The following is a 24,872-nucleotide window of genomic DNA, read 5'->3' on the forward strand; positions in this document are numbered from 1 at the left end:
TCTGCCTTCTTACACTGCACCTTTTCCATCAAAATACGGGGAAGTGCCTTTGACTTTTTTGAACCCACTCGTGGTCTACGCCAGGGCTGTCCCCTAAGCCCTTATCTCTTCCTCCTCACCATGGAATGTCTTTCCAGGTTACTGGACACCTACAGGTAGTTGAACTTGTTTAAGGGAATTAAACTCTCTAGGCATGGTCCAGAAATCACTCACCTGTTGTTTGCGGATGATACCTTCCTTTTCTGTAGGGCAACCTTGTCTGATATTCACACTATTAAGGTTGTCTTAAACATTTTTGAAACCCTTTCTGGACAACAACTTAAGCTCTCTAAGAGTAGTATCATGTTCAGTAAAAACACACTGGCAGGGGTAAAAAGAGAAATTTGTGATGCCCTTGATATAAAGGAGATGAGGTTAAATTCCAAATACTTGGGCACTACTTTATTCCCAGCTCGCTCTAAAATCTCAACCCTTTCCCCTATTATGTCGCGAATCCATGCCAAACTATCATCTTGGAAGGCAAAGTTCCTCTCACAAGCGAGGAGACTGACACTCATTAAGGCCGTGCTCCATTCCATCCCCACGTACCATATGTCTTGTTTTCTTTTCCCTAAATCACTTTGTACTAAATTGGATGCTATCTGCTCCAACTTTTGGTATATGGGGACACCTGCTAAAAAGCATTTATCTCTCATTGCTTGGGACTTAATTTGTAAACCCAAGGAGTCGGGGGGATTGGGCCTCCGTACCCATTGGAACCATAATCGGGCATTGATCATAAAACTTGGTTGACGTCTTCTTAATGAGCCCAATTCACTGTGGGCTCAGGTCCTAAAAAATAAATACTTTGCTAATCAATCGCTGCTTGACCCTTTAACCACTTTCAAACGGGGGTCATGGACTTGGAACAGTATCCTTGCCATACTCCCCCACTTAAGGAAAATGATCCGTTGGAAAATTGGTACTGGTTCAACCGTCCTTCTTTGGGAAGAACCTTGGATTCCAACTACTGATTTCACTTCACTTAATCAAGTTATCCAACTTAACCCCCTTTTCAAGATTGTGCATGAACTCCTTATTGGTAGGGAATGGAACATACCTCTGCTTGCCACCCTGTTCCCTCCCCCCAGTTTGCTCATAGATCCTATCCATCCAACTTTCCACCAACCCTTTCACTGATTTCCTACACTCTCATCTGTCCAAGTCGGGGAAATTAACAACAAAGAGAGTTGTTGCTGCTTTAGCTCACTACTCTCACCTTGCCCCTACTGCCTTGCCCAATACCTTTTGGAGGTAGTTGTGGAAGCTCCAGATTCCACCCAAATTTATCCTCTTTACCTGGAAGTTGCTGCATGATGGTATACCTACACGGTCCAAGCTTTTCTGAGCGGATCAGTCTACTAATCGATGCCCCTTTTGCTTGGCTGCTCCAGAAACAACCTGGCATCTTTTCTTTTCTTGTGACATGGGTTGTTGGTCCCTTGGGCCTATGCACAGAAGGAATTATTGGATCTACCCCCATCGATGCACTTCATAATTTATTCCGCAGTTGCATCTCAATGACCATTAATCCATGCACCACCTTAAGCAGTATCTGTATTACTTTATATTTTATTTAGACCCACAGGAATCAGATTATCTTTGGCACCAAATCCTTGAACCCTCACAATATCATCAATAATATTATCCGTTGGGTTAATGACCTGAATCTCTTTTCCTTTGAGACAAATGATTCCCTCCAGACTCAATCTATCCCACATTCCCCCAACATCCAACTTCTCTCCAAAGCAGACTATTTGCGGCTAGGAACTCAAACTGTTATTTTATTTGATGGTAGTTTCGGCCCCATAACCAATGCTGGGGGATAGGGTTTTTTGGTTATTCATAACAGCAACTTCTATGCTTCTTCTATACATTATGGTTATGTAGGGTCAGCCCAAGAGGCCGAGTTGCGGGGACTCAATGCAGGGCTCCAAAGGACACTTCCACTAGACTACGAGGAAGTGATTGTGTGAACTGATTCCCAGGAGGTGGCAGATTGGATCGAGAAACCAATGGATCATCCCAGGCCGTACCATCTTTACACCTGGTTATTTGATATCTCCCATCTTATTTCCTCCCTATGGTCTGTAAAGATTATAAAACAACCTAGATCTTATATTACTCCAGTTGATAGACTATCTAGGCATGCTAGACTTAATAGTTTCTCCTCTGATGACCTGACTGTTAATATAGGTATTATGTTTAATGAATGAACTTACATTTTCTTCACCAAAAAAATAAAATAAAATTTGTTTTCTCATAAAAAAAGAAAGTTTTACATCAATTATTTTCTATTTTAAAAAGATTAACTTAATCCCCAAAATTGGTTAGTACTAATGCCACCCAAGAATTAAAAAAAATAAAAAAAAATTCAAAAGTGCCCCAACCTCATTTAACTATTTTAAAAACCATGAAATCTGATGAGAGTGCACCTTGATTGTAGGAGTAGAAATCAAATCTACTATTATCCCCTCCAAAATAATGAAAACAAAGCTATAGCGTAGAGTCCAAGGGGAAGTACATTTTAATTGTTGGAATAGAAAACAATAGAAACTTATTAAAAATAATAAAACAAAACAAAAGAAAGAAGATGGTTCACCTACTATCCTAGGGTTAATTTTTTTTGTAGCCCATGCATCTCCCTTCCCCCTCTCCATGATCAAGGCCAATTAGGGTCAGCTCGACCCCGCCCTGACTTAGGGCTAGGGTTGCATTTTCCAAGCCCCGAGTTAGGGCTGGGCCTAGGCCTAGCTAAGGGGACTCAGGGTTGGCCAGAGTTTTAAAAAGCCTAGCCCAACTCAATCCTGTTGTTGCCCTAAGTCAACCTAACGCTTGGGTTTCTTAAGCTAGAGATAAATTGTAATGTGGGACCTACTTGACCCGATCGTTCTAGTTTTGAGTTTGTAATACCAAATAGCGATCTCTAGCCTTTTTTCTAGACTAGTTGGACAGTAGTCGTCTAGGTTTTACAGAATTGGAGTAGCCACCTAAGGGCGTGTTTGGTTCGGTGAACCAATTGGTGCTACACCAATAGATTCATGTTTCTGAATTAAAAAAATCTTTTGGTTCAAAATGATGGTGAACCGATCCGGATTCATGAATCTACTTGATCCACATTTTTTCATGTACACGTGAATTATATTTGGATCCACCTATATTTGATTCAAGAAAAGGAAGCCATAGGATAAATACTCTCTGATTTTGTGAACCAATCTTGATTCCTACCCATCGAGACAAAAACGAAATCCTCGACTTGTTCGTCGTTGCCGAAGGACAAGAAGGCTGAAGGACGAAACCGTTTCGTCGTTGCTGAAGGGAGAAGTGGTCGAAGGGAGAAGAAGCTCATCTCTGCCGCAGGAAGAAGAAGGCGACGGGAGCAACTGGAGAAGAAGGCGAAGCGAACTGTCAACTGGAACCTGCAACTGAGGTAGATCCAGATTCACCCACATCTCTCTCTGTCTCTCTCTGCAAGAGGAGAAAGATTACTAGGGTTTTTGGTGCAGAGAAATTACTAGGATTCCTCTCCTCAATTTTCACTTCTTTCGCTTTGCTATTCCACATCATCTTCTCGTTCTGTTCTTTGTTATATTTCTGTGATTGGAACCGTTTGGCCACGATTTCTCATCGATTTTCCTCTTAATTTCACTTTATGTTTTTTCGGATTTGGGGTTCCAGTCTCCGTATGCTTCTGAAATTAGGATTTTTCCCAGGTGGCATCAGATCCCTGCGAATGGAGTTCGTGTCATCTTTGACATACCTGTGACGATCCATTGCCTTCGATGTCAAGATAATTCCAGTGGTGGAGGGACTTGTGGGTTTGATACTCAGTTGTAGAGTTTCTTGTGCCTCTATGATGGAGGAAATAGCATCACTTACTATACAGGTATTAAATGTTACTAACCTACAAAGATTTTGATGGATGATCAATCTTTACTGGATTTTGTTCTAGTTAGTTGACACAAACTTTTGCTGTCAATGCATATCATGGTGTTTCAGGGCAAAACTCCAGGATCAGGATAATTGCAGGTGGGATCTCACTAGGAATGTTCTGTATTTTAAAAATGCTGAAAGCCCTAGCTTTCAAAGTCCTAATGATTGTGTTATTGCAGGTACTACGACTGCAGTTTCCATTGTTGGTGTGGGGATTGAAGCTGCTATATGGCTTTTCAAAAAACTAAGAGCTAAAGCTCCTCTAACGTGTGGTGTTCAGAGTAATGAAAATAAGCTCTTCTGAAGTTAGAACTATTTTTTTACTGGTAAGTCTGAAGTTAAACTATACCTTTGTAATTGCTTCATAATATAGATTGCGTTCAATGATCTCAAATGGAAACCAAATTCTTTGAGCATTTATGGTCTCTCAAATTCTTAGCTTTGAATTCTGTTGTTGCAAAGCTAATCCTTGCCCCCCTCCCCCCTCATTGTTAGCATTAATGCTTTAGTCTTTATAGATGACAATTACTGGTTAAGATAAAATTCTAAAGATTAACATAGCATAGAGATTTTACCCCCCAAAAAAAAAAACATAGCATAGAGATGCAGGGCTGGAGAGCAGAAATTCCCCAACCCAAGGCCCAATGGCATTGATAAGTGGACAGGACTTGACCCAGTATGGTTCTATTTATGTGTTCATTGATTCAATCACAGGTTAATCAAGCCAACAAGAAGGCATCATTCAAAAGAGCCTAACATTCAATGGCAGCCAATGTTTTAAAATGTTTTTTTTTATTTTTTTATTTTTATTTATTTATTTATTATAGTTAATGAATGTTTAGAAGTTTCCACTTGTTCTGTCACCTTACAGTGAGTTCTCTTTTTTTTTTCTTCCTAATAAGAAAGAATGTGAGAGAAATTTGGAGAGACAGGATAGATAGCTCCATACTTTCTTTGCATTCAGCTCTTGGTTAGGCTTAAAATGGTTTTCTTGAAAGCACGTTGGTAAAGAATAGGAAGGTTGATGATGAAAGGAAAATAGTAGAGTGGTGAGCTTGGCTTTCTAGCTGGTAAGGTGAGTTGGAAAATGGAATAGTACCAGGTGGAGAGAGAGAGAGAGTGTAGCAGATAAGATAGGATAGGAGGCCTAAATTGGATAAGACACCATGTTGTTGGCCAAATCTAGGGACTAGGAAGGAAGGGTAGAGAGACAAAGAGAAGTGGTTAGGCTTCTTGCTTTTTATTCTTTGGATCACTTCGATCACTACAAATTAGAGGAAGCTTCTTGATGGTTTCATATTTATGTAAATTCCAATATCTACTTGATGGGTCTTTAGCTCAAATTGGTAGAGCACTTGGAACATGACCATGTTCCAAGGGTATGGTGGTTCGAATCCACCAAGGCCCAACTCCTTTGCTACAAAATATTGGGACCATTTCTTATATTATAGGATTCTTTTTACTTATATTTTATTCATGTAATGGATGACAATGACAATTATTGGATATGAACTCTATTAACTGTCATTTTAATTCAAGTTTAAATATTAGTTGCATGCAAATTTCTTCATAATTGTTTCATTTTATAGCCATAGAGTAGCCAATGTGTTGATAGATCTATCTGAACCAAATAGTTTTTTCATACAGATTCAATCTGAATCCAAGTGACAGAATCAGGGAAACCAAACAGTTTTTCATATAAATCCAAGTAGAATCCAACTGACAGACTCAGGGTAACCAAACAGTTAATCTGTCAGGACAATGGATCCATTGGTGCAGCACCAATTGGATCAACACCAACATCAATGCAACCACCAATTGGTTCTCCGAACCAAACACGCCCTAAGGGTGTCAAAATGAAATCGGAATCGCACCATACCTTCCGATTGAATCGAATAGCAAAGAAATGATCCGGTTTTGATTTTATAGTTTCTCTATCTGGTGCGATTCGATTCAAAATTGAAAAGGCGAATAAGAACCGTGTGCACCGGATGAACATATATACTTTTGGTTCTAACTACAACTTACTAACTACTTTACAATTTTTACATTGATGGGTGGGGTATATATATGGGAAGCAGTTTTCTATACGGGAGTGTGGCCTATGCCAGCACTCCCATGTGTCTATCTCTCTCCTCCTTAAAATAAGGGGGCAGAGGTGTCCTTTCACATGGGGAGGAGAGAGATAGACTCATGGGAGTGCTGGCGTGGGCCACACTCCCGGACAGAGAACTACTTCCCTATATATACTACTTCCCTATATATATATATATAGGGAAGTAGTTCTTTGTCCGGGAGTGTGGCCTACGCCAGCACTCCCATGTGTCTATCTCTCTCCTCCTCAAAACAAGGGGGCAGAGATGTCTTTTCACATGGGGAGGAGAGAGATAGACTCATGGGAGTGCTAGCGTAGGCCGCACTCCCAGACAGAAAACTTTTTCCCAAATATATATATTTGTTAAGTGTGAAGAAAATGCATTAAAATTAATAAGTACAATGAGCGAAGCTCTCAAATTTACTAAAAGCGAGCTTATAAGTCCTAGCTGATGTAGTATAGCTATGAACGAAGTCTACATGATTCCTACTAACTTTAGTAAGTAAAATAGAAGTAAGTATACACATTTGTTGGTGATACAGTGGTACAAAATTCACTTATTAGAATTTGGAAGGAAGCCGTATGATGATTTCTTCAATAATGATGATTTGACCTTGTGATTGGACTCTTAAAATAGTGAACGTCATCATTAACTCTCATAACTGAAAAAAAGTCCAATCCCATAGAGTGTAGAGAATAAGGTAAAGATCACTGTCCATTTGTTATTCTTCTTAATCCCTTTTGAAAGAACTTACTCTAAATAAAAATCTTACTAAAAGAGCAGCTGAGATCCTAATCCGACCAACTTAGACTACCTCGTGAGAGAATGTAAAATTTAGGTATATAGTTTTATATAGCTGAGTTCATCTTAAGAAACATTATGGATATCGTATGTGATGGCCAACTTCAAGGCTTCAAGCAAGAGGAACCCCCACCCATATATGTTCTTTTATTTTTATTTTTTTTGGTATATCCATATATGTTCTTCAAAGCCAAGTATTTCAGGGAAAAAATTAATAGATCAACAACCATATAACCTTAAAATAATTGAAAAGAAAAACCAAGGACATTATAAATTCATAGGCACAGTTTGCCACCCCTTCCAACAATACCTCAGCTCCACCCACCGTCGTTAAAATGAATTTCTCTGTAAGCCGGGCTGCTCGAGGCATGGTTCAGCCATCTGGGCTGATACCCTCTGGTATGCTCCATCTCTCATCCATCGACAGATTGCCAGTTCTGCGGTGCAATGCTAGAACATTGCATGTATTTAGGCATGGCCATGAAGCTGCCAAGATCATTAGGGAAGCCTTGTCCAAGGCACTGGTTCATTACTATCCCCTTGCAGGGTGGCTCATGGAATCAAGCCAGGGTGAACTCCAGATTGCATGTACTGGAGAAGGCATCTGGTTTGTCGAGGCATCTGCTGATTGTAGTGTCGATGCTGTCAATTATTTTGACGACATCCAAATGGCCAAATATGACAAGCTCCTTCCGGATCATCCCCCTGAAGTCGATGGCCTAGACCCACTGGTGCTGATGCAGGTATATAAGATTCATTTCCTAGTTGCAGTTCATGAGTGCAAATAATACCTTTTAATCTCTCCTCTTGATAGCATTTCACTAGCTAAACTTTGGATAGTATCACAACATAGTCACTGCTGGGTTACAGAAATGGCTTAACTTCGGTTTTCCATGTTCAGGTGACCCAGTTTACATGTGGAGGGTTTGTGATGGGGCTCATTTTCTGCCACAGCATATGTGATGGGCTGGGAGCCGCACAGTTCCTCAGCGCCGTTGGCGAGTTGGCCAGAGGCTTGCACCATCCCACCATTGCGCCAGTATGGTGTAGAGAAGCACTCACAACAAAGGCACCACAAGTATATGCAACTGGGAAGGCAAACCCTCCACCACCACCACCACTGCCATCCTTACCAGACTACCAGCTGGAGCATGCCACTATAGACATTACCCCAGACCAGATCAATCAGCTCAAGCATGAGTTCCAGAAGTCAACAGGTCGAACTTGCTCCACCTTTGAAGTAGTAGCTGCTAGTATGTGGGGATGCAGGACAAGAGCCATAAATTTAGATAAGGATGCCAAAGTCACACTCGTGTTCTTTGCAAACACCCGTCAGCTCCTGCACCCACCACTGCCAGAGGGTTTTTATGGCAACTGTTTCTTTCCAGTAACAATCACCGTTTCTAGTGAGAGAGTTTCACAGGCCTCGCATGCTGAGGTTGTGAAACTCATACAGGAGTCCAAGTCAATGCTGCCAATCCAATTCACCAACTGGTTAAATGGTGATTCTGGAGATGTAAACCCATTTGCACCACCCCTCTCCTACACAACAGTGTTCAGATCAGAGTGGGGCCGACTGGGATTCACCAAGGTCGACTATGGATGGGCCCCCCCAATTCACATGATACCAATTCAGGGCTCCAGCATCATCCCCGTGGCAATTGTAGGAGCACCACCCAACCCAAAGACGGGCATCCGTCTGATGACATGGAGTGTCAGGAGGCCTCACCTACTGAACTTCCTTGAACAAATGATTAACCTCACTTGAATCAACTTATGGATTCCTCAGGTTTTGATTTTATGTTGCTCAGTTTGAGAATTAAACTTCAATAAAACAAAAAACGCATACTCAAGCCATATGATGATTGAACCAAGATTTTATCAATGTTTCAAAGGTGTAGGGTGCACCAGTTATATGTTCTTCCGACTGCCATGTGCAAGAACAAATGTGTTAATGTCTACCATGGTATGGCCTGGCTGCGTAGGTTGTAGAACAAATACCAAAATCCCACTGTCAGAATCTTCTATCATCGAGCACAAGGCCTCCTTGAGTCCCGGACTCCTGGTTTACTCTATCAATCAAATATACTGACCTGTTTTATAAAAGGAGCAACTCTGTTTTATACCATTACATCATTTATTCATTTTCAGGGTAGTGTCAATAACACAGCAAACCATGTTACATTGTTACAAGCCGGGTGAAATGCAGAACTTCTGAACTACAAACCCCATATACATAAATAAACTTTACTTGGACCAATGTACATTTGTATATGTTCTAGTGCTAACTGACTAACATGTGATCAACATAACCCTCATTCATTCTTTCATTGTCACTCTGAAATAGTTTCACTTACAAGGAAGGAGACTTCTTCAGACTATTGACAGAAAAGCTATCAAGGTCAGGAAGGAGGTTGGAGTATGCATCATGTGCAAGGCTCTGCCATAGAAACAATATTGCATAAATGAATGTAACATTTAGATAAAATATAAATGCAGAAAACGTTTACATAAAGCAGTAAATTAATTCATTATTTAAGTACGACTATTGCCAACTCACGATAACTATGGCTATTAAGAGGCCCATCTTTATTCCTAACTCAGCAGGTTCTGCAACCATTCAAGGCCCAGCCTGTTAACTGTGGCTATTAAGATGCCTTGTTCTGCCTTTCAGATGGTCATGTTTTAACATTTGTCATTACTGTCATATAATCCCTTCTTTTTTTTTTGGGGGGGGGGGGGGGAGGATGTGTCATGAAATCTCACTGACCACCTTCTAGAAAATGGGGGAGGAAAAGGTGAGAATTTTACAGCCTGTGTCAACCTATTGAATGCTTTATCTCAAACACCAGGGGACGGCCAGCATCTCATATGAATTCTGTCATACCATTCCACCCTACCTAGGTCCATATCTTCTTTAAGTCATGAGCATCCCCTGGCCTTTCCACAGGACCACAACCCTGGTTATTTTTGGCCTTCATCTTATCCATCCATCACTCCAACTTGCACCATATTACAAACTAGACTATTGCTACAGCCTAATTATAAAAAGTACGCATTTGACCCACCAAAAAATCAAAAGAATGGTCATCCAACAGGGCTGTGAATTAAAAAAAAAAAACCACGAAAATAGTTCAAATTTTCTTCTCGAGTTCAGATATTTTTTCTAGAGGCATTTATGACTGTTGAAGTACTGTTCACGTAACATTGTTCACGTGAACAGTGACGTGAACTCCTAGTTCTATTTTGAGTTATTTACTTCCCTTGTTTTTAGTTTCTTATTTTCCTTTTGTTTCCTATTTAACTTTTGAGTTTGAGATGTGGATTCCTATTTGTTCTAGGAGTCTGCATTCCTAGCTCTTTCATGTAATTATGTTATTATAAATACAGTGGTGTGTGAGAGGCTGGACAATTATTCAGTTCCAGATTTCCTCTCTTTTCTCTTCTTCATTCTCGATCTCTCTTCTTCTCTGCTGCTCGATTTTACTTCAGTTTAGTTACATGGTATCAGAGCTTCTCTCTTGAGGAGATTTGCTGCCCTGCGATTCAGATTGAAGGTGATTACAAGTTTCACGTGTTGGGAGCAGCACCCTATGCTGCCTGTGTGTGATTAAGCCCTAGTTAGATGAATACGCAAGGACAACTAGGATATCAATCTGTTCTTCTCCACGCATGGAGTTCTCTCTGGCATTCTGGTTTTGTTCCTACACCTACGATACAGTTTATTGAGGATCCTAAGCATCCGCGATTCAGATTTTTGAAATTTTTTATGCATCTTCTATTCTGATTTTGAAGATCAGAAAGGTTTTCTGTGTTTCAGAGGTTGATTTCAACTCAATCTGTTCGGCGTGTGAGTTTACTACTTCGATTGGTGTGTTTCTATCTGATTCGATATTGAATCAGATTTATTTTTGGCTTCTCTCTTCAAGGTATTATCTTTTACACTCTTCTCTGTTGGTCGTACTTCAATCGTGTTGACATGTCTGAGACAAAGGATAACTTTTATATTCAAATTACTACCATTAAACTTAATGGTGCTGGAAATTATCTGTTATGGGCACAGGCTGTCTGCGTTTATATCAATGCTCGTGGCAAGTTAAAGTATCTTCTGAATGATCCTCCTGACATTGGTGATTCTAAAGATCCCCAAACCATCAAGGAATTTGACAATTGGATGCGAGAAAATGATACAGTTCTTACTTGGTTATGGAATAGCATGGAACCCTCTATTTCAGCCAACGTTATGTTTCAACCCACTGCCAAGGGGGTTTGGGATGCCTTGAAATGACGGTTTTCATCTGAACAGAATTTAACTTGGGTCTATGAATTATACTCTACCTTGTTCACTCTTCAACAAGATGATAAATCTCTTAGCGAGTATTTTAATACCTTACAAGGTATTCGTGATGAAATTCGTGTATATCAACCATTGATCCTTGATTTTGATCTTCTTCAGTGCCGGGAAGAGGATTTTTATGTGTCTAAGTTTATAGTAGGGCTAAACACTACTTATCAATCTGCCCGTGGACAGCTTCTTACTGGGGAAGCAGTCCCTTCTCTTGATGAGGCCTATTCCAGACTTCAGCGGCTCATTACTCCATCACGATCTGATCCTCCAACTAAGGACACATCTGCCCTCTTCACAACTAGCCGTGGACGAGGTTCAAATCGAAGTCGCGGCAGCACAGGTGGTCGTGGACGTGATGGTGGAGGCCGTGGACAGCAAGGTGACAGACCACCACCAAAGTGTACTTCTTGTGGACGCCTCTATCATACTGTCGATCAATGTTGGAACAAACATGGTAAACCTGACTTTGCCAATACAGCACTTTCTGAGGGCCCTTCTGAAAAGGCCATATTGAACGAGCCAGTCACTGCATCCTCTTCAGTATCTGTTCCTGTTTCTCGTGATGAGTATCTTCAACTATTTAAGCGTCTACAACAACTTGAGCCACCTTCTCACACTGGTGCTTCGTCTTCTGCTACTGTAGCTCATACAGGTATATATGCTTTTATTTCTACTACTTCTGCTCCTTGGATAATCGATTCAGGAGCCTCTACTCATATGATAGGTAAATTCTACCTACTGACAACTCCCACAAGAGCTCCCATCCATCTAAAGTCATTCTTGCGGATGGCTCCTCTATGGATGTGACCTCTTCTGGGACCGTTCATTTTTCTTCCTTTCCCACTTTACAATCTGCCTTACATGTTCCTAATTTTCCTCTAAGTCTTATGTCTGTTAGTGCCCTCACCAACTCTTTAAATTGTTCTGTTAGCTTCTTTCCTTCTTACTGTGTTTTTCAGGATCTCCAGACAAAGCAGACGATTGGTGGAGAGCGTGAGAAGGATGGTCTCTACTACTTTGAAGAATCTTCATCTCCAGTTGTTGCTGCTACATCATCTACTATTTTTCCCTTGTTATGGCATTACCGATTAGGACATGTCTCCCTTTCTAAGCTTCGCAAAATGGTTCCCAGCTGCAAATCTCTGTCTCACATCCAGTATGAGGCGTGTGAACTGGGCAAACATCATTAGACTTCATTTCCTCTTCGGACTGTCAATCATAGTTCATCCTCGTTTTCGTTAGTTCATTCTAATATTTGGGGTCCTTGTCATATTAAGAGTCAGTGTGGTTTTTCTTACTTTGTTACATGTGTGGACGATTTTTCTCGTCTTACTTGGTTATATTTGTTAAAGGACCGATCACAATTTTTATCTGTGTTCAAACAATTTTATTATGAAATACAAACTCAATTTGGTACTTCTATTAAAGTTTTTAGATCTAATAATGCTTTAGAATATGTTCAAAGTGAAATTTCTTCTTTTTGTACTGATCATGGTATGCTTCATCAAACTAGTTGTTCCTATACTCCACAACAAAATGGAGTTGCCGAATGCAAAAACCGTCATCTCCTTGATATAGCCCGTTCTCTTATGATCCATATGAATGTCCCTAAATACCTGTGGGGTGATGCAATTCTTACAGCTTGTTATTTAGTTAACCGTATGCCCTCTGATATTTTGGATGGTGTTTCCCCCTTCTCTAATTTATTTCCTGATGACCCCTTTTTTCATATTTCTCCTCATACTTTTGGCTGTGTTTGTTTTGTCCACAACCTTCGACCCGGACTAGACAAGTTATCTCCTCGTGCCACTAAGTGTGTGTTTTTGGGGTACTCTCACACACAAAAGGGGTACCGGTGTTTCGATCCGGTTGCTCGTCAGTATTTTGTTAGTGCCGATGTTACCTTCTTTAAAACTACTCCTTCCTTTGGCACTTCTCCTAGTCCTGATAACGCCGATATTTTTCGTGTCCCCTTACCTGTTCCTGTTCATACATCTCCACCCTTACAGGTACATCAGCGATGCCAGGTGAAGCCGTCTCCCGTAGTACCAGACACTTCTTCGCTTCCGCTCTCCACCTCGACTGCAGCGCCTGAGGATCCTCCTCTACTGCCTATTGACCAGCCCATTACCTTTTACAAAGGTATCCGCTCCTGCACTCGGTCTATACTTTAGCCTATTTCTCAGTTTGTTACTGTTTCTCATCTTCCTCCTATCATCAGCCAGTATGCATTGTCTATTAGTTCTCCTGACATTCCCACCAGGTATCAAGATGCTTTACTTCACCCTGGGTGGAAACAGGCCATGGATACTGAGATGGATGCATTGATGGATCGCAAAACTTGGTCTCTCACTGATTTACCCTCTGGCAAGGAGGTTGTTCGGTGCTGATGGGTCTACACTATTAAATATTTGCCAGATGGTTCGGTTGAGCGGCTTAAGGCCCGATTGGTTGCTAAAGGCTTTACTCAGACCTATGGGGTCGATTACTTTGAGACCTTTTCTCCCGTGGCTCGCCTCACTTCTGTTCGTGTGCTTATTTCCTTGGCCACCAATCTGGACTGGCCCTTATTCCAACTTGACATAAAAAATGCTTTTCTCTATGGGACCCTGGATGAGGAGGTCTACATGGAGCAACCTCCAGGTTATGTTGCTCAGGGGGAGGCTTCCACTAAGGTGTCGTCTTCACAAGGCTATTTATGGGTTGAAACAATCCCCTCGAGCTTGGTTCGACAAATTTAGCAAAGTGGTTGGTGATTTTGGGTTTGTCCAATGTTTTTCAGATCATTCTGTCTTTGTTCGCCGTCGTCAGGAGAAGATTGTGGTCTTGGTTGTTTATGTTGATGACATTATTGTCACTGGAAATGATTCCCATGGCATTAGTGATGTTAAAGCTTATCTTCACCGCCATTTTCAAATGAAAGACTTGGGGGAACTCCGATATTTTTTGGGTATTGAAGTTATTCGTTCTTCCAAGGGTATTAGTCTGTCTCAGCGAAATTATGTTCTTGATCTACTGTCTGATACAAGACTCTTAGGGTGTAAACCAGCTAATACCCCTATGGATCCTAACTTGCGATTTGGTGTTGATGATGGTGATCCGTGTTCTGATGCACATCAGTATCGTCGACTAGTGGGACAGCTTATATATCTTACTGTGACTCGCCCTGATATCTCCTTCGCTGTTGGGGTCGTCAGTCAATTTATGTCTGAGCCACGACAGGCTCACTGGGATGTAGCTTGCCGTATCGTTCGTTATCTTAAGGGGTCCCCTGGTAAGGGACTTATTTATCACAAAAATGGGCACACTCACATTACTGGTTATTCAAACGCTGATTGGGCAGGCTCTGCTAGTGATCGTCGTTCGACGACTGGTTATTGTACCTTTATTGGTGGTAACCTTGTTTCTTGGCGAAGTAAAAAACAAACTACAGTTGCCAGATCTAGTACTGAGGCAGAATATCGGGCTATGGCTCATACAACTTCTGAACTCGTGGTTGAAGTCCCTTCTGCAAGAATTGGGAATTATCGTGTCATCACCAATGGAGATGTATTGTGATAATCAAGCCGCTATTTACATTGCCAATAATCCTGTATTTCATGAACGGACAAAGCATGTTGAGGTTGATTGTCACTTTGTTCGGACTGCTGTGTTACAGCAGCTGATCTCTACTCCATATGTTTCATCGGCCAATCAACTCGACGATCTTTTCACCAAAGCTCTATTTCGGCCGGCTTTTGTTCGTGGTTGTACGAAGCTGGGCATGGGCAATATATATGCTCCAGCTTGAGGGGGAGTGTTGAAGTACTGTTCACATGAACAGTGATTTAAACTCCTAGTTCTATTTTGAGTTATTTACTACCCTTGTTTTTAGTTTCCTATTTTCCTTTTGTTTCCTATTTTACTTTTGAGTTTGAGATGTGGATTCATATTTGTTCTACGAGTCAGAATTCCTAGCTCTTTCATGTAATTATGTTATTATAAATAAAGTGGTGTGTGAGAGGCTGGACAATTAGTCAGTTCCAGATTTCCTCTCTTTTCTCTTCTTCATTCTCGATCTCTCTTCTTCTCTGCTGCTCGATTTTACTTCAGTTTAGTTACAATGACAATACACGGTCGGAAACCATTATCATGGAAAATGTACTTAGATATCACTTCTACTCATTAAGTTGGAGGGTGAGCAAGCTAGCTCATCCACGGGGACACAATTGATTTCCTAACATTAATTATCACCATTCATCACTTAGTTGGGTAACCACACTGCTGTCTATATCTCATGCTTGACCCTCTGATGCATCCCAGTTATTGTCGATATGGTGTTCCTATTGCAGTGTTGTTTCTTTAGTTTGTCTCAGCTAGTCAGGTGATTCTGCAGATTCCCAACATAGGAAAATACTTCATGCAAGATGCTAACTCAAGCAACCCAAAAGTTCCCCATGGAACTCAAAACCTAATGGCAGATAGAACTTTTGTTCATTCAAAATTATTTTTCTAGTACTCATTTTTGTTCCTTCAGAATTCTTTTTCACCCCCGTCTTAATAATATTGTTGCTCAGCAAAAACGAAAAATCTTACTATTCCATTCCTAACTCTAAAGACCTCTAAAGTGTCTGACATATGCAGAGTGACTAAAAAATGCAACAGAACTCTTTTAAAGAACCAACTAACAGTTTGTCCCACTACAATTCTCAAAAAGAATTCCAACCAAAATAAATTCCACATCCAATTTAAACCTGATTAATACTCAGACAATCCAACTACTACTAACTCATAGCCTGCCTGTACTTGCTTTTTGGCAAAAAATCCATTACTGACAAGTATTGACAAAGGAAACTCATGCCATTTTTAATCACCACCAAACCCCCAACAAAAGAAAAAAACCCGAAAAATCCACGCCACGAAAGAAGTCACAGGATTGTGAAATTCCAGTATCAAGATAGTTTCCATTTACTTTCTGTACCTTAGGACTGATTTGGTATGATTTCTATTTCAATTTCATGGGGTGATATCTATTTTGGAAATTGTTTGGTTTGATTTTTGCACCTTATTTCAGTGAAATAGAAATTAAATGGAACAGAAATTCTGAAATAGCTGAGGAGTTGTTTCAATTTTGAAATTGAAATTGATTTCATTCTTGCTCTGTAATGAGCACATGGTTAATTTGATGGGCAAAGCAGTAATTTACCAATTTCATGTTAAAAATAAAATACCACCCTTCTTCTTCTCCTAATGGTCTCACCACCACCATGCCCCCACCACTCCGCACCACCCTTCTTTCCAGCCCCGCCCTCGCCACCCTCTCCCAAAGAAATATAGAGAATTTATTCTCAGAAAATGAACTACCAAATGGATTTCTTATTCTAGCAATATTTCAGATTGATGCAACCAAAACAATTTCAATTTCTTGACCAAAAATATATTGTTGACTATTTCATGAAATCAATCCAAAATTGAAATCGAAATCATACCAAATCTGGTCTTAGATAGAATGATAGCATACGTTTATATCGTATAGCAATAGAAAATTGTAGCATGTATTTCAATACATTATGTAATAAAATGATCTTACATAAGTTCACCCAATACTTACTTGTTCCTGGGAGCGAAAATACATGAATGGTGTATAGAGTAGGAAATTTGAAACTCTTGAAGTATATATATCAGCATATCTGCAATGGGAAGAATTCAAATAACCATCCATGGCAAAAATAAAATCATTCAGTTTACTTCTATTTACAATAGTGGAATTTCAGACAGACGAATCTGAAGCACAAACACATACTTCTCAATTTGTCTTGTCAGATGACTTTTGTCCCACAAACCTGCGCGTGAAAGAAAACCCCACCTGATACAAACAGCTTCAAAGTCAATTGAGTTGATAACTAAACATAGAAAATAAAAGAAATGCTTCAAGGCCTCTTCAGTCGATTAACTAACTGAATCATTTAACAACAAAATAAACTGTTCACATGTGAATGCTAATTCCAAGGAAACATTTAACCACAACGGGAAGCAGGCAGAAGTCTAATGATAGATCTGCTCTTCTACCGCTTTCAGCAATGGATGCAAAGCTCAGCACTCTGATCCATGTCAAAGATGAATCAAGCATTCTCAAGGCAACAGAATAATGGGTGGAAGCATCAAATCACTTGGCTCAACCATGGTAGTTGGAGAAAATGATGGTTCAGCAATTCTTAACTCAAGCTTCTCTTAAGTCAGCTAATAGAAAAAACACTACCGCTACCCCACTCCATCCTGAAAAATATAATTCAATATTCTTGACCTTAACAGGTCCAAATGGGTAGGAAGAAATAGGCCCTTGAATGTGTTCCCCTCCACCCCAACCCCCCCCCCCCCCCAAAAAATAAAAAATAAAAATAAATAAATTTACACACACACACTAGCACAAGATAGTTCTCTAGCACTAAATTTCGAGTTGCCTCTTATCTTTTGATTTATTTGAGATATTTGGAAGAATATTCGACATAAAGGCGTTGATAAAAGATCTCATTAAATGGAAAATTTTTCATGGCTTCAATGATGTGAATGTAAATACATAAATACATGGCTTAATTTTACAAAGCTTTTCTAAACTAAGGCTGTCAAACTCAAACTAATCAATCAAGTAGGTTTGACATGTTCAGTTTCAGGTCACCTTTCATAACTCATATTTCAGCTAAAGTGTAGTAAACACAACACAAATATTTTTTTTTTAACCTGAATATTCTCTGGGACCCGGGCCAGCCCCTAGAATTTTATTAAAATCAATCCAAATAATGAGAATAAATACAGAGGGGGGGGGGACTAGAATAAATTCAACACAATTCCTGGACTAGATTTTTGCCATATCACATTTTGCTAGGAAAGGGCTTGACACTGGGAATGCCAGATGATCTGAGCTTTATTGGGTTCAACAAGACATTGCGATTCACCTGAATCAACAGTGTCTCAGCTAGGTTATTTTGATTTCTATGGAAAGGGGCTAAATCAGATGAAAACAATTCAAATGAAACTACATGACTTTCCTGGGTTGCAGAATCAACTCACATGCCATGATTTTATAAGTGGATCAGTGATGCACAAGTTTTCAGATCTTGTCTTACCTTTCGTTAAAGTACTCCCCATCTGCTTCTAACATAGGACCAATTTTCTGGTCCAGCCTTCGCATAACAATAAGTAGCTTTTGAATTCTCTCTGTCAGTTCTTGATCATCCATTTTTGTTGCAGCTAGAGTCTGAGAGGAACACTGTCAACAAACTAAAAAAAAAAATTCCCTACATAAAAGAGTGGGGTAAAATTTATGTTACATTCATAATTGTTGAGAATTAGGGGTAGTTTAGTCTTGTTATTTTGGGTTTTGGGGTTCTATTCTAGTTTCCTGCTTTTCTGTCCTTATTTGATAAGTTGTAATAGGTGAGGGCTTAGGGGTTATTTCATAATAAACCCCTAACCCGTCACCTAATTTTGATTTGCCTTTATTATAAATAGATCCCTGGTCCTGTGATAGGAAATTAATTCCTATCGCAGGCTGCCTTCTCTTCTCTCTCAGCAGTGTGCTTCTTCTTCACTTTTCTCCTCTTATTCTTCTCTTCTTCTCCATTCTTCTACTGATCAGTTTGTTTCTGATTTATAACAATAACTATCAGAGGGTGTACCTAGTGCACAAGGCTCCCGCCACTGCGGGGTCTGGGGAGGGTCATAATGTACGCAGCCTTACCACTGCTTTCGCAGAGAGGCTGTTTCCAGACTCGAACCCGTTACCACTTGGTCACAATGGAGCAACTAAGTTGCACCAAGGCTCGCCCTCTACATTCATAATTATTATTTTACATATATTAAGGGGGATTTTGTAGATCTATCCTTGCCCCTTATACCTCGTCTAGTAGTCCCAAGGGCTGATATATTTTGCTGACATCAGCTTACAGCATTAACAGCATGTTAGTGACTGTTATGCCCAGTGCCAGGAAATCCATGAGCCAAAGTTCGCTGAAAATTAGTAATCCAGTAATGTAGTTTTCAAAATGAAGTTGAAGGAAAGACAATATACATTACCAGAACAAGAATAATACAAGATATAACCTAACAAAATTACCTGAGCAGGGCGTCCTTTAGCTCGCCGTTGCAGAGCAAGGCGAAGTTGATTGAAAAGATCCCCTACTACCTCCTTTTGATTTATAAGCTCTATAAGAGCCGCTCTGTGACTTCGACTATGAAGCAAAGCACTATACTGCAGCTCCAAATTTCAGGAGCACATGAAGCAAAGATGCTGATGAGTATCCAGAAAATAGTATCTATAAAGTTGGAGATCAGGAGATATCATCCACAAATACTGGATTTATATATAAAACAATATCCAGCCCATAAATTAAGCACAGTTCTTTCATTGTTATTCCAGGTCAGAACTCAGAACTATCTAGTTCGTCATTTGTATTCATCCTTGTACTTTATCTAGTTCTGAGTTTGTAATCATCCTTGTACTTTGCCTGTTATATCACATCCATGGTCATTGTTGTAATAGGATTAAAAATCACACAACAATAAGATCCGGAAATTGTCATTCATCAAATAAAAACCAAAAAAAAAAAGAGTATCCCAATAATAATAACATTGAGAATTAGGGTTTTCATGTTTCATCCATCTTCAAAATGAATATTAATCCTCTCTCCACCAAAGCATATCATGCAGAATGCAAGGAAAATAGTACAGGCTAACCTCTTCTTCCAATTCTCTGCAAATCAACGCAGTCCTCCATCGTAAATGGACTTTGGATTGACTAACATCCGTGTAAATATGGTCACCAACATATAATATTTCATCCCCATGAATGTCTAATGAACTTTCAACCATCTGAGCACTTCCTCCAGAGTACAAGCCCCCTGCAGAAGGACAAAGATCAAATAAGACTGTTGAATCATGCCCTTAGGTTGTTAGGCGACATTAACATTCAACTTAACACGCAAATTAGGCCAGAGGAATTGTAGATGCCAGTCATGATTTTTAACATTTATTTTTTGGGGGGGAGGGAAAGAGGGAGGGGGGGGGGGGGAGCCACTTCATGAGTTGCTCCACTTGATCAAATATATTCAAGTTCATCTTCATGGCACTAGTGAAAATGGTTTATGAATCTTATCCATTCACTTCCTCAATTTCTTTTTTTTTTTTTTACCCCACAAAATTACAACTCATTCACCATCAACAACAATTGTTGTTGTTGATGATGTCAATAAACATACATGCCTAATTTTTAGACTCCTTCTAATCCAACTTACATGAACTGCAAACTATGTTAATATGGAAAATAAGTATGCTCTATAGACATGGACAGAGTTTCAAACACAGCAACCCCAAAAATTCAGAATTGGGACAGGGCTATGGAAATTTAGTTGATCACCTGCTCTTGATAAGTGTTGGAACTGTATACTCTAAAAAACCGACCTTGTAGGAAAGGGAGCAAACAATATGTATATCATACAAGAGCTCTAACATGGCCGACTATCTAAACGGGGACACGGGTGGACAAATAATTCAACACCTACCCGCTCCCAGAGGAACTTGATACCGTGACCCTTGTCTACTCTGATACCATGTTGGAACCGTATACTCTAAAAAGCCGACCTTGTAGAAAAAGGAGGAAACAATATGTATATCATACAAGAGCTCTAACACGACGGACTATCCACAGGGGGACACGGGTGGAAAAATAATTCAACAATAAGTAACCTGAATATCTCCATAATATGCCATGCTAGGTTATTCTCTAATATGAAAGGTGCCTTATGTTATATAAGTCCAAAGCATACATGTACATGCATTGATTTGTATTATAATGCATTAATAGAGCAAGTCAATGAACAATCAACAAGAAATTAGGGGAAAAAATGGGAACTTCCACTTAGGATCATGTTTAGCTGGCTTCTACGCAGGAGAAATATAGCAGCATCCGAACAAGGGTCTACCTGAGTCTGCACAAGTGTCTTGCACTCATGGGTAGTATCCCACATCGAATAACTCTGGGACCTTGGATGACTTCATACATCAATTGGGCCTCTCTAATTAAATAGCTTAAGCTCCTGGGGTGGATAACTCAATATGGTATTGGAGCCACCAACGGCTGAAATTTCGCGAACTTTTTCGGTTTTGAAAATGGTCAAACGAAACCAGGTATGATACATGGGTCTTACAAATTGTCAATCATATTTTTGCAGTTTCGGCGAAATTTCGACCATGTTTCGGGTTTTGGTCCGAAATGATACAAACCCTTTGCAGAAAATGCATGTTTTCAATCAAAATGGGTCGAAATTTCAATCCATTTCTCTAGTTTCGATAGTTTCAACTCCAAAAAGGAAAACTTCGAGAAAACCTCAGAATTTTTGTATTTTTTGGCCAAATCACTCCCTATCTTTGTGGAACAATGTGTTGGACAATACTGAAACGCATCTACCATAATGTCCTGAACCTAGACAGGATTCAAGGCACTGCTCTCGCGAGCGTCGGCCCAGAAGGTCACAAATAAACATGTAAAAGTATTAACAGTTATCTCAGTCTCACGTATAACACAACGGAAGCATAAAAAGTTAAGTTACATTGAGAGTTACTTATACACTGGTGGCTAGTATTTACATTTATGTCCATAAAAAAAATTATATTTCCAACAGTCAAAATTGTTGAGATATGAGTTAGTTAGGGTGTGTCCAACGTGACATAGTTATTTAGTTTCCTAGTTTAGTTCCTTTCCTAGTTAGACTAGAGTTCTATTTTAAGTATGTAATCTGTTCAAGGCTATTATAAAAAGGAACATTGGCTGGAGCGGTAAAAGTAATCTATCGCACAATCTCCTTCCATCTTCTCTTCTCTCTTTTCTCCTCTCTAAAGTTACTGGTTACAGGTCCAAGGTTGTCTAATGGTATCAGAGCGGGTATATTGGGTCTCTGTCGATTATGGGCCTTGCTCTACCCACAAAGACAGAACCCAGAAGAGGCCTGCACGTAAGGGGGAGTATTGAGGTAATAATCCCACATCGGCTATGGGTGCTCCGACTATTAAGTGTAAGAGCCACAAGAGGCCACCCCACTTTGGACCAATTGGTTTTAAGATGGAAGCTTAATATGGTATCAGAGCTGGTTTCGTTTCTAGTTTCGAATGTGGCCAAAGGTTGAAGGTGACTATGCTTCCTTCTCTCACGGTAGAAGAGGCTTGAAGATTACGAAGTCTTACCCAAGATTTCCGATTGAAAAAAGCCATATTTGCTGCGATATTCCCTTCGAACCAGGTCTAGTTCTGTGACTTTCTCTGCCTTTGTTTGTGTGGTGAGGTTGAAGAAGACTTTCCCACGATTTCTCTTCATCTTCATTTGCTTTATTTATAGTTTCCATTAATACACCTCCCTACTCCTCTAATCCATCCCTTGTCCATATTTTATCATACTTTCCCAGTTTACCCTTTTGCCTAGTTGAGTTTATAATTGGATTTCAATTTAATTGCAATCCTTCCATTACCCTTGCAATAATTCTAATTCCCTTCCCATACCTTTGGTATTTACCCATAACACCTTTGGAAATTTCTGGTAAATTATAATTTTTCCATTCCTTTCTTTTCATTTACCCATAGCACCTTTTGGAAAATTCTGGAAATTTACACTTTTTTCCATTGTCCTTTACATCATCTCCATTATTTGTCCCCGTGTACTGCTACACATGAGTGGGAGATTGAGTATTCCATTCCAGAACTTGTAGATCATTGCAGACTTTGCAGACCAGTCTTTTCAACAGTTGCCATTGGGTATCTCTTGTTATTGGGTTGTATTTACTATGAGGGGGAGTTTGAAGATTTTCTGAAATCTTTTTTGAGGATTTCAAACCTATTGAGGTTGATTCAGGTTTTTTCGATGTGCTGCACTATATGTACATCTCTTTCAAGATTATATCTATTGTGAAGATCCGAGATTCATCACTGGATAGCTATTGAAGATTGATGAAAGCTGCCTTGTTTGGAAGATTGTGTCTGCCTTTTTTTTTTTTTCTGCCTTTATTAAGATCAGTACTTCTCTCTATTTTGAAGAACGATTCTTCTCAGGCTTTGCAGAACAAATCTGTCCCGATTTGCTAATCAAGTCTGTCCAAGTTTTGAAGATCAATTATCTCCAGTTCTTGAAGATTTCCATGTGTCAAATCCAAGTACTACATTACAAATGGGTACTTACTGCCAGACACTACTGCGACAATTTGGAAAGCTGCTTCGTCCTGTTTTGTTCAAGTTGGGCATGCGTGCTTTCTATGCGCCAACTTGAGGGGGAGTGTTGGAATGTTTGGAGTGTGTGCGTTACGGTGGTTGATTGGAGTTCTCTCTGTGCTCACTGGAGTCTACGACTACTATTCAAGTCTGGTGTAGCATTAATTTTTTCAGTTCTATTGGTCCAAGCTGGAGCTTTCTTTTGATATATGTATACTCCAGCTTGAGGGGGAGTGTTGAGATATGAGTCCAGTTGGGATGTGTCCAACGTGACATAGTTATTTAGTTTCCTAGTTTAGTTCCTTTCCTAGTTAGACTAGAGTTCTATTTTAAGTATGTAATTTGTCCAAGGCTATTATAAAAAGGAAAATTGGCTGGAGCGGTAAAAGTAATTTATCGCACAGTCTTCTTCCATCCTCTCTTCTCTCTTTTCTCCTATCTAAAGTTACTGGTTACATGTCCTAGGTTGTCTACAAAAGTATTATATATGATTCAATAGAGATCTGTTCTCAACATCACAAAATGACTACTAGGCCCTCAAGCCCTAACTATACTCTATCAATTCATGAACCCTGGAGCTGTACCAGCCTCCTCACCTATCTTCTTATCTGAAAAACATCAACATATTAAGGCGTGAGGTGAACATGTTACTATACATATAAGTGTACATGTGCATAATAAACAAAACAATTGCACACATAACATATCATAAATTTTCGTTTTTTCCCCTTTAGATCAAATCTGGCTATCATCAACATACATACTCTGATACTCACCCTAGTCGGTCGCTGAAGCGCCGGGGAGAACCAAGTTCCTACTCTAGCCGGTCACTAAAGCACTAGGGAGGATTCCATGTCCTATAGTTCGGTCTGTCATCATCGTACATACTCTGATCTCCACCCTAGCCAGTAACTGAAGTGTTGGGGAGAACTGAGTTCCCACCCTAGCCGATCACTAAAGCACCGGGGAGGATTCCATCTCTATAGATTCGTGCTCCCCACCTTGGCCGGTCGTTAACGCACCAGGAAGACCTAGTCTCCACCTTGGTTGGTTACCCTAACGTCGGGGAGGATCTCATCTCTGTAGGTATATGCTCCCCACCCTAGCTGGTCACCTCAACGCCGGGGAGGAACATGTCCAAATCATTTTAACATTCTCTTTGTAAAACCCACCTATAAACTGAGTCTAACTGAGCTTGTGTATCTCCAGGTCTAGGTGCAACATCTGTTTATGCTTCGCTGTTGTGGACCTTAATTGTTGAGAATTCGGACCAATCCCCTAGTTCACTTATGGCAGATCCCGAAGAATCGACCGATGTATCTATCATTGGGCCCGAGGAACCGGACGGGACCTCACACATAAGTTTTACATGCGAGGAATGCTGGGTGGAGCATATGCAAAACCTGTCAATTGCGGATGCCGGGCAG

At 40.1% G+C, this 24,872-nt stretch overlaps 2 protein-coding genes across 5 annotated transcripts in view; one reads left to right on the forward strand and one right to left on the reverse strand.

The window, feature by feature from the left end:
- Positions 1-498: 498 nt before the first annotated feature.
- Positions 499-24,872, reverse strand: part of LOC122670337 (5'-nucleotidase domain-containing protein 4) — a 36,884-nt gene continuing 12,510 nt past the window's right edge. For 2 of the 4 annotated variants that reach the window (XM_043867176.1, XM_043867174.1), the window contains 6 exons: positions 19,930-20,093; positions 19,310-19,444; positions 18,321-18,451; positions 17,000-17,062; positions 16,808-16,886; positions 8,936-9,309 (listed from right to left, as the gene is read on the reverse strand). In XM_043867176.1, coding sequence (XP_043723111.1) covers positions 9,223-9,309; positions 16,808-16,886; positions 17,000-17,062; positions 18,321-18,451; positions 19,310-19,444; positions 19,930-20,093 — 659 coding nt within the window. In that variant the 3' untranslated portion in view covers positions 8,936-9,222. Of the gene's footprint in view, positions 512-1,269; positions 1,273-8,935; positions 9,310-16,807; positions 16,887-16,999; positions 17,063-18,320; positions 18,475-19,309; positions 19,445-19,929; positions 20,094-24,872 lie in introns of those variants that run through there. The other 2 variants (XM_043867175.1, XR_006334197.1) reach the window with 2 other exon arrangements.
- On the forward strand, positions 7,112-8,704 carry LOC122670340 (acyl transferase 4). The gene is made up of 2 exons (XM_043867178.1): positions 7,112-7,612; positions 7,771-8,704. The coding sequence occupies exons 1-2, from the start codon at positions 7,205-7,207 to the stop codon at positions 8,635-8,637; spliced, it is 1,275 nt and encodes a 424-aa protein (XP_043723113.1). The 5' UTR covers positions 7,112-7,204; the 3' UTR covers positions 8,638-8,704.

This window comes from Telopea speciosissima, chromosome 8, assembly GCF_018873765.1.
Source record: "Telopea speciosissima isolate NSW1024214 ecotype Mountain lineage chromosome 8, Tspe_v1, whole genome shotgun sequence".
NCBI lineage: Eukaryota > Viridiplantae > Streptophyta > Magnoliopsida > Proteales > Proteaceae > Telopea > Telopea speciosissima.

Coding starts and splice junctions, on each gene's coding strand:
- LOC122670340 (XM_043867178.1), top strand. CDS start 7,205: ATGAATTTCTCTGTAAGCCGGGCTGCTCGAGGCATGGTTCAGCCATCT. Junction 7,613..7,770: donor ACCCACTGGTGCTGATGCAG/GTATATAAGATT, acceptor TTCCATGTTCAG/GTGACCCAGTTTACATGTGG.